This window comes from Salvelinus fontinalis, chromosome 34, assembly GCF_029448725.1.
Source record: "Salvelinus fontinalis isolate EN_2023a chromosome 34, ASM2944872v1, whole genome shotgun sequence".
NCBI classification, from domain to species: domain Eukaryota; kingdom Metazoa; phylum Chordata; class Actinopteri; order Salmoniformes; family Salmonidae; genus Salvelinus; species Salvelinus fontinalis.
This window is the reverse complement of record NC_074698.1, coordinates 35,271,543-35,281,016: the sequence shown is the minus strand read 5'-3', so window position 1 is coordinate 35,281,016 and position 9,474 is coordinate 35,271,543. Positions and strand designations below refer to the sequence as shown.

At 48.1% G+C, this 9,474-nt stretch overlaps 1 protein-coding gene across 12 annotated transcripts in view; it reads left to right on the top strand.

The window, feature by feature from the left end:
• Positions 1 to 9,474, top strand: part of LOC129833964 (BAH and coiled-coil domain-containing protein 1) — a 217,364-nt gene that overhangs the window by 91,018 nt on the left and 116,872 nt on the right. Inside the window, exon 1 of one of the 12 annotated variants that reach the window (XM_055898774.1) lies at positions 1,380 to 2,321. The exons of the other annotated variants lie outside the window; for them this stretch is intronic. Within the exon in view, the coding sequence (XP_055754749.1) occupies positions 2,309 to 2,321 (13 nt within the window). The 5' untranslated portion in view covers positions 1,380 to 2,308. Of the gene's footprint in view, positions 1 to 1,379; positions 2,322 to 9,474 lie in introns of those variants that run through there. 12 annotated transcript variants of the gene reach the window in all.

Genomic DNA, 9,474 nt, shown 5'->3' with positions numbered 1-9,474 from the left:
CCCCCTTTCCCAGCCCTTCTCCCATCCCTTCTCCCAGCCCTTCTCCCAGCCCTTCTCCCAGCCCTTCTCCCAGCCCTTCTAACATCCCTTCTCCCAGCCCTTCTCCCATCCCTTCTCCCATCCCTTCTCCCAGCCCTTCTCCTAGCCCTTCTCCCATCCCTTCTCCAAGCCCTTCTCCCAACCCTTCTCCCATCCCTTCTCCCATCCCTTCTCCCATCCCTTCTCCCAGCCCTACTCCCAGCCCTGAAAGCTCAAAGCTCTTATTGTCTGTGAAACGCCACACATCCCGGTCTTCTGCAAATATCTACCCCCGCGCTGTGTGCCCATAAAACGTGTCTTCGGCAGGATCCCGTCCAGACAGCCATTCCCGACGTTCCCGTCTGTTTTCCCCACAGTTGGCACAGTGGTGAGAGTGTTTGAGCGGGCGGCGGACCAGACCATTTCTTGACAATGAGAAACCTGTGTGAGCAGAGGCAGAAGGTTTATAAATGATTAATTCTATTAAAAGAGAAGCTGACTGCCTTGGGGGAGGAGGGCGCTGTAGGTATGAGAACACAGCATCACCCCATCACCCTGTCAGGGCTGTCCAGATGTGTTCCCCCCATCACCCTGTCAGGGCTGTCCAGATGTGTTTTCCCCTCTCTCTCTCCCACACACACGCACGCACGCACGCACGCACACACGCACGCACGCACAGAGAGAGAGTTAAAGGCTATTATGTTGGTAGGATGTGTGTGTCTCATCAGAGAATGCCGTGTACTCCACCCTCCACACACACTATAACAGGATCCCATAGAGCCTTTATCCACCTATTGGCTGTTCTCTGTCTCTCTGGCATCAATGCCTGTGTGTGTGTGTGTGTGTGTGTGTGTGTGTGTGTGTGTGTTTGTGTGTGTGTGTGTGTGTGTGTGTGTGTGTGTGTGTGTGTGTGTGTGTGTGTGTGTGTGTGTGTGTGTGTGTGTGTGTGTGTGTGTGTGTGTGTGTGTGTGTGTGTGTGTGTGTGCGTGCGTGTCTGTGTGTGTCTGTGTGTGTGTGGCAGCATTGTCTGTATCCAGAACTAGATGAGGCGTATTGCCAACACAGGAGCAGCCAGGAGAGCTCATTTGTTTGGGATTAGAATCTCTCATCCTGATCATGTAAAGAACTATATTGTCTAAACAGCTGGCTGAGGTGGGTGGGGAGCTTCGGTTGACCTTTTCTAAGCCAATTTTATTTGCATAGCACTTTGGGAAAAACATCCCAGAATCCTTTTCACCACTTTCAGTCCCCTGGATTCACTAGCGAGTGGCTGACCACGAAGGCACTCAACAAACACTGACTGTCAAATCAAACACACACACACACACACACACACACACACACACACACACACACACACACACACACACACACACACACACACACACACACACACACACACATACACTCCTTAAACCTTATCTCCATCAATACACTCTCACTCATTTCCCTCCTTTTCTCCTGTTCATTAACTCTCTACTGTACACACCCTTTTCCCCTCTGTCCCTCTCTACATCTCTCCCTCTCTCCCTCTCTCCCTCTCTACCTCTCGCGCCCTCTGTCCGTTTCTCCCTCTCTCCCTCTCTACCTCTCGCGCCCTCTGTCCGTTTCTCCCACCCCCGCTCTGACCACATCCACTAAAGTCACTCCACAGGCACGCAGTGTGCAGAGTGTTGGAGGCGTGCGCTGCTGCCACTTTCCCCCAGCCCTCCAGTCCTGCTCTGGCCTGACTCCAGCTACAGCCTGGCTCTCTGGTTCTGATCAGACGGGCCCCCGCGCTCCAGTCCCTGGGGGGTCCAACTCTCCCACTCCACCCTCTCCAGAACACAAAGAGAGAGGGGGCCAGCTGAACTCCTGTCCTCCCACCACGGTTGTTTCCAAACCAACAGGAATTTGGCTACCAGTTCCTTTAATGTTTTCAAGATGACTCTGACTGTTCTGAGGAAATCCCCCCATTTTAGTAGCCATTTGAAATTCCTTTTGGTTTTTATTGGGAGGAAGTAGGCACTGAGTTCCTCAGTCGGCTCCCAGGCTCCGTTCTGTGCAGTCTGTCAGTCAGTCTCTCTCTCCTCTAGTTACTTTCCATGGGTTGAGTTGCTGGGTTCAACTCAGAGCCATTTGTCTGGGAGAATTTCTGCAGTCTGGTTAGTTTCAGTGTTGGTCTGGGTTCCTGTGACTGTGACATGGTATTACTGTGATAGGACACGTCTGTTGTTCTGAAATCCACTGAAGGACAGGATTGGAATATTCCACTGATAGAGAGAGCAAAGAGTCTGCAGCCACTAACAGTATGTTCTTACTGGGTAAGTAGAGACTGGACTGGACTCGCTCCTTCTATTTCAATTCAATGGGCTATTTCTCTCTCTCTCTCTCTCTCTCTCTCTCTCTCTCTTTCTCTCTCTCTCTCTCTCTCTCTCTCTCTCTCTCTCTCTCTCTCATCTTGTCTTAATGTGGCAGAGAGCAGATGCCAGTCAGCCAGCCAAGGGTTGGTTCGCTATTTCACCTTGTTTCTGACTCACAACGAGACAAAGTTCCTGGAGAAAAAAAACAATTTTCTGACTTTGTTAGATCACTCTGCTCTTCCTTCTATTGATTCAGGCTGAGAGAGAAAGGGAGGGGCTTTGTGTTCTGGGCGTAGATGACAGGAGACACGTTGGGGAGTATAATCACAAGCACACGCTGTATACTGAAGGTTACAGATACTGCCTCGTGATATTGACTGTTGACTGACTGTGGGAACACAGTGGGTTTGTCTCCCATTTCTCCTCAGATAGAAGGCAGATGGAGTGATTCACAGCTCTGCATTGTGTCTGTATTAGAGACATCTGTGTGATGTGTGTAGATATGTGTGGTGTGTGTAGATATGTGTGGTGTGTGAAGATCTGTGTGTTGTCTGTAGATATGTGTGTGTGTGTGTGTGTGTGTGTGTGTGTGTGTGTGTGTGTGTGTGTGTGTGTGTGTGTGTGTGTGTGTGTGTGTGTGTGTGTGTGTGTGTGTGTGTGTGTGTGTGTGTGTGTGTGTGTGTGTGTGTGTGTGTGTGTGTGTGTGTGTGTGTGTGTGCGTATGTGTGTGTACATGTGTGTGAGAACTTGAGTGTGTATGTGTGTCTCTCTCCTCCCTCCCTCTCTCCTCTCTCCTCTCCCTCTTTCTGATCTGTGCTGACCAGTGAGCTATGGAGAGCAAGTTGATGCAGTCAGTCAATCCCACCTGCAGCCAGCCTTCCACTCAGCCAGCCTTCCACTCAGCCAGCCTTCCACTCAGACAGCCTTCCACTCAGCCAGCCTTCCATTCAGACAGCCTTCCACTCAGCCAGCCTTCCACTCAGCCAGCCTTCCACTCAGACAGCCTTCCACTCAGCCAGCCTTCCACTCAGCCAGCCTTCCACTCAGCCAGCCTTCCACTCAGCCAGCCTTCCACTCAGACAGCCTTCCACTCAGCCAGCCTTCCACTCAGCCAGCCTTCCACTCAGACAGCCTTCCACTCAGCCAGCCTTCCACTCAGCCAGCCTTCCACTCAGCCAGCCTTCCACTCAGCCAGCCTTCCAGCCTATCAGCCAACCATTCAGTCAGTCAGTCAGTCAGTCAGTCAGTCAGTCATCTAGCCAGATACAGTGAGGGAAAAAAGTATTTGATCCCCTGCTGATTTTGTACGTTTGCCCACTGACAAAGACATGATCAGTCTATAATTTTAATGGTAGGTTTATTTGAACAGTGAGAGACAGAATAACAACAAAAAAATCCAGAAAAAAGCATGCAAACATTTTTATCAATTGATTTGCATTTTAATGAGGGAAATAAGTATTTGACCCCTCTGCAAAACATGACTTAGTACTTGGTGGCAAAACCCTTGTTGGCAATCACAGAGGTCAGACGTTTCTTGTAGTTGGCCACCAGGTTTGCACACATCTCAGGAGGGATTTTGTCCCACTCCTCTTTGCAGATCTTCTCCAAGTCATTAAGGTTTCGAGGCTGACGTTTGGCAACTCAAACCTTCAGCTCCCTCCACAGATTTTATATGGGATTAAGGTCTGGAGACTGGCTAGGCCACTCCAGGACCTTAATGTGCTTCTTCTTGAGCCACTCCTTTGTTGTCTTGGCCGTGTGTTTTGGGTCATTGTCATGCTGGAATACCCATCCACGACCCATTTTCAATGCCCTGGCTGAGGGAAGGAGGTTCTCACCCAAGATTTGACGGTACATGGTCCCGTCCATCGTCCCTTTGATGCGGTGAAGTTGTCCTGTCCCCTTAGCAGAAAAACACCCCCAAAGCATAATGTTTCCACCTCCATGTTTGACGGTGGGGATGGTGTTCTTGGGGGTCATAGGCAGCATTCCTCCTCCTCCAAACACGGCGAGTTGAGTTGATGCCAAAGAGCTCCATTTTGGTCTCATCTGACCACAACACTTTCACCCAGTTGTCCTCTGAATCATTCAGATGTTCATTGGCAAACTTCAGACGGGCATGTATATGTGCTTTCTTGAGCAGGGGGACCTTGCGGGCGCTGCAGGATTTCAGTCCTTCACGGCGTAGTGTGTTACCAATTGTTTTCCTGGTGACTATGGTCCCAGCTGCCTTGAGATCATTAACAAGATCCTCCCGTGTAGTTCTGGGCTGATTCCTCACCGTTCTCATGATCATTGCAACTCCACGAGGTGAGATCTTGCATGGAGCCCTAGGCCGAGGGAGATTGACAGTTCTTTTGTGTTTCTTCCATTTGCGAATAATCACACCAACTGTTGTCACCTTCTCACCAAGCTGCTTGGCGATGGTCTTGTGGCCCATTCCAGCCTTGTGTAGGTCTACAATCTTGTCCCTGACATCCTTGGAGAGCTCTTTGGTCTTGGCCATGGTGGAGAGTTTGGAATCTGATTGATTGATTGCTTCTGTGGACAGGTGTCTTTTATACATGTAACGAACTGAGATTAGGAGCACTCCCTTTAAGAGTGTGCTCCTAATCTCAGCTCGTTACCTGTATAAAAGACACCTGGGAGACAGAAATCTTTCTGATTAAGAGGGGGTCAAATACTTATTTCCCTCATTAAAATGCAAATCAATTTATAACATTTTTGACATGTGTTTTTCTGGATTTCTTTGTTGTTATTCTGTCTCTCACTGTTCAAATAAACCTACCATTAAAATTATAGACTGATCATTCCTTTGTCAGTGGGCAAACGTACAAAATCAGCAGGGGATCAAATACTTTTTTCCCTCACTGTAGATAGATAGCTAGATAGATAGATAGATAGATAGATAGATAGATAGATAGATAGAGAGAGAGAGAGATAGAGAGAGAGAGAGAGAGAGAGAGAGAGCGAGAGAGAGAGAGAGAGAGAGAGAGAGAGAGAGAGATGGATGGATGGATGGATGGATGGATGGATGGATTGTGAGTGTGTTTGTACAGTACAGTGTGTTTGTACAGTACAGTACACCCCAGTACATCCTGCTATTGTGGAGGATAATTCCCCTAGTGAAGACAGAACGTCACGTCCCAGTGCCACAGGGATGGTATGGATGTCACATCCGAGCAGATTAAACAATCTCAACTGGCAACGATGACCGTCCCCCCAACACTTAGAGACAGATTAGATGTGGGGAAACCCTGTCTAATGTGTGGTAATCCCTGCTGCTGTGGAGAGCCTGCCTTGATGGGGTCTGTGCTGCTGGAGCAATGAGCCCTGGTCAGACTGAACACACACACACACACACACACACACACACACACACACACACACACACACACACACACACACACACACACACACACACACACACACACACACACACACAGTATACTGACCAGTTGCATCATCTGCCCACTGTTCTGTTGTAATGCAGCCACCTCCCCTCTAGCACTGTTTCCCCACTGTCGTTCCCATGACAACACCTCCTTGTTCTCTCAAGCCTCCCCCGGTTCCACTTTCCTGCCTGCTGCTCGCTCCAGGGCCTCAGTCGGGTCTCTACTGAAACTGTGTGTGTGTGTGTGTGCATGTTTGTGTGTGTGTGTGTGTGCATGTTTGTGCATGTTTGTGTGTGTGTGTGTGTGTGCATGTTTGTGTGTGTGCGTGTGTGTGTGTGCATGTTTGTGTGTGTGCGTATTTGTGTGTGTATGTGTGTGTGTGTGTGTGTGCGTGTGTGCGTGTGTGTGTGCGTGCGTGCGTGCGTGCGTGTGTGAGAGAGCGCTGATTTCCTACCCATTCTGCATACAGAGGAACCTCCTTCTCCAGAGGTTCAGAAACATGGTTCTCTGTGTGTGTTTATCTGCGTGTGCCGTATGTGTGTGTCTATGTCTGTGTCTGTGTCTGTGTGACAACCTAGGAAAGAAGAGAACAAAGGAGATTGGTGAAGTGTTGGGGTTCCCCCGCCCCTGTCCCTGAACCCCCCTCCCCGTCCTTTAGTTCCATAACAGGATTAATCTCCATCCCTGCTGGTTAGGATGCACATGACCCGACTCTCTTCAGCCCATAGAAGTGCACCATTGGCACCACATAAGATACTTTACCGCCAAATAAATAAACATCGCTTCTAAAAGACAGGAGGCGAGAGAAAACAACGTTACGAGAGGTTCGGCTTAGCGTCTCGCAGCTACCATGTCATCCTTTTAATAACCTGTTAAATAAACAGCCATCGTTGGCCTCGGCTGAGTCGGCTCGCTGCTCTCATGCCTTGGTCCTCAGCTCTTCTCTTGCTCTGTCTTCATTGGCAGCAGCGATGATTGGCAGCCTGTGTTCCCACCTCTGGAGTCATTAGGTTTGAAAGAGGGATTTGACACAGAGAGGGTGAATTACAGAAATGGAGGCAAGATGTCTGTCTCTACGTCATAGCTCTGTAGTGGTGTGGTAATGTGTTGTATTGTAGATATGTAGTGGTAGAGTAGTGGTGTGATAATGTGTTGTATTGTAGATACGTGGTGGTAGAGTAGTGGTGTAATAATGTGTTGTATTGTAGATATGTGGTGGTAGAGTAGTGGTGTAATAATGTGTTGTATTGTAGATATGTGGTGGTAGAGTAGTGGTGTGATAATGTGTTGTATTGTAGATACGTGGTGGTAGAGTAGTGGTGTAATAATGTGTTGTATTGTAGATATGTGGTGGTAGAGTAGTGGTGTGATAATGTGTTGTATTGTAGATATGTGGTGGTAGAGTAGTGGTGTAATAATGTGTTGTATTGTAGATATGTGGTGGTAGAGTAGTGGTGTGATAATGTGTTGTATTGTAGATATGTGGTGGTAGAGTAGTGGTGTAATAATGTGTTGTATTGTAGATATGTGGTAGAGTAGTGGTGTAATAATGTGTTGTATTGTAGATATGTGGTGGTAGAGTAGTGGTGTAATAATGTGTTGTATTGTAGATATGTGGTGGTAGAGTAGTGGTGTAATAATGTGTTGTATTGTAGATACGTGGTGGTAGAGTAGTGGTGTAATAATGTGTTGTATTGTAGATATGTGGTGGTAGAGTAGTGGTGTGATAATGTGTTGTATTGTAGATATGTGGTGGTAGAGTAGTGGTGTAATAATGTGTTGTATTGTAGACATGTTGTGGTGTAATAATGTGTTGTATTGTAGATATGTGGTGGTAGAGTAGTGGTGTGATAATGTGTTGTATTGTAGATATGTGGTGGTAGAGTAGTGTGTAATAATGTGTTGTATTGTAGATACGTTGTGGTGTAATAATGTGTTGTATTGTAGATATGTTGTGGTAGAGTAGTGTGTAATAATGTGTTGTATTGTAGATATGTGGTGGTAGAGTAGTGGTGTGATAATGTGTTGTATTGTAGATATGTGGTGGTAGAGTAGTGGTGTGATAATGTGTTGTATTGTAGATATGTAGTGGTAGAGTAGTGGTGTAATAATGTGTTGTATTGTAGATATGTGGTGGTAGAGTAGTGGTGTAATAATGTGTTGTATTGTAGATATGTGGTGGTAGAGTAGTGGTGTAATAATATGTTGTATTGTAGGTATGTTGTGGTAGTGTGTAATAATGTGTTGTATTGTAGGTATGTTGTGGTAGTGTGTAATAATGTGTTGTATTGTAGATATGTGGTGGTAGAGTAGTGGTGTAATAATGTGTTGTATTGTAGATATGTGGTGGTAGAGTAGTGGTGTAATAATGTGTTGTATTGTAGATATGTGGTGGTAGAGTAGTGGTGTGATAATGTGTTGTATTGTAGATATGTGGTGGTAGAGTAGTGGTGTAATAATGTGTTGTATTGTAGATATGTAGTGGTAGAGTAGTGGTGTAATAATGTGGTTGGTTGGTTACTGGTTGGTAACCAGCAGGAGACATGGCCCTGTCAACCAACCAATAGGAGACATTGCCCTGTCAACCAACCAGCAGGAGATATGGCCCTGTCAACCAACCAGCAGGAGAGACGACCCTGTCAACCAACCAGTAGCAGGAGAGATGGCCCTGTCAACCAACCAACAGGAGAGACGACCCTGTCAACCAACCAGTAGCAGGAGAGATGGCCCTGTCAACCAACCAGTAGCAGGAGATATGGCCCTGTCAACCAATCCAGCAGGAGACATGGCCCTGTCAACCAACCAATAGGAGACATTGCCCAGTCATCCAACCAGCAGGAGACATGGCCCTGTCAACCAACCAGTAGCAGGAGATATGGCCCTGTCAACCAACCAGCAGGAGACATGGCCCTATCAACCAACCAGCAGGAGAGATGACCCTGTCAACCAACCAGTAGCAGGAGAGATGGCCCTGTCAACCAACCAACAGGAGAGACGACCCTGTCAACCAACCAGTAGCAGGAGAGATGGCCCTGTCAACCAACCAGTAGCAGGAGATATGGCCCTGTCAACCAATCCAGCAGGAGACATGGCCCTGTCAACCAACCAATAGGAGACATTTCCCTGTCAACCAACCAGCAGGAGACATGGCCCTGTCAACCAACCAGCAGGAGATATGGCCCTGTCAACCAACCAGCAGGAGACATGGCCCTGTCAACCAACCAGCAGGAGACATGGCCCTGTCAGCCAACCAGTAGGAGACATGGCCCTGTCAACCAACCAGCAGGAGAGATGGCCCTATCAACCAACCAGCAGGAGAGATGACCCTGTCAACCAACCAGTAGCAGGAGAGATGGCCCTGTCAACCAACCAACAGGAGAGACGACCCTGTCAACCAACCAGTAGCAGGAGAGATGGCCCTGTCAACCAACCAGTAGCAGGAGATATGGCCCTGTCAACCAATCCAGCAGGAGACATGGCCCTGTCAACCAACCAATAGGAGACATTGCCCTGTCAACCAACCAGCAGGAGACATGGCCCTGTCAACCAACCAGCAGGAGACATGGCCCTGTCAACCAACCAGCAGGAGATATGGCCCTGTCAACCAACCAGCAGGAGAGATGACCCTGTCAACCAACCAGTAGCAGGAGAGATGGCCCTGTCAACCAACCAATAGGAGACATTGCCCAGTCATCCAACCAGCAGGAGACATGGCCCTG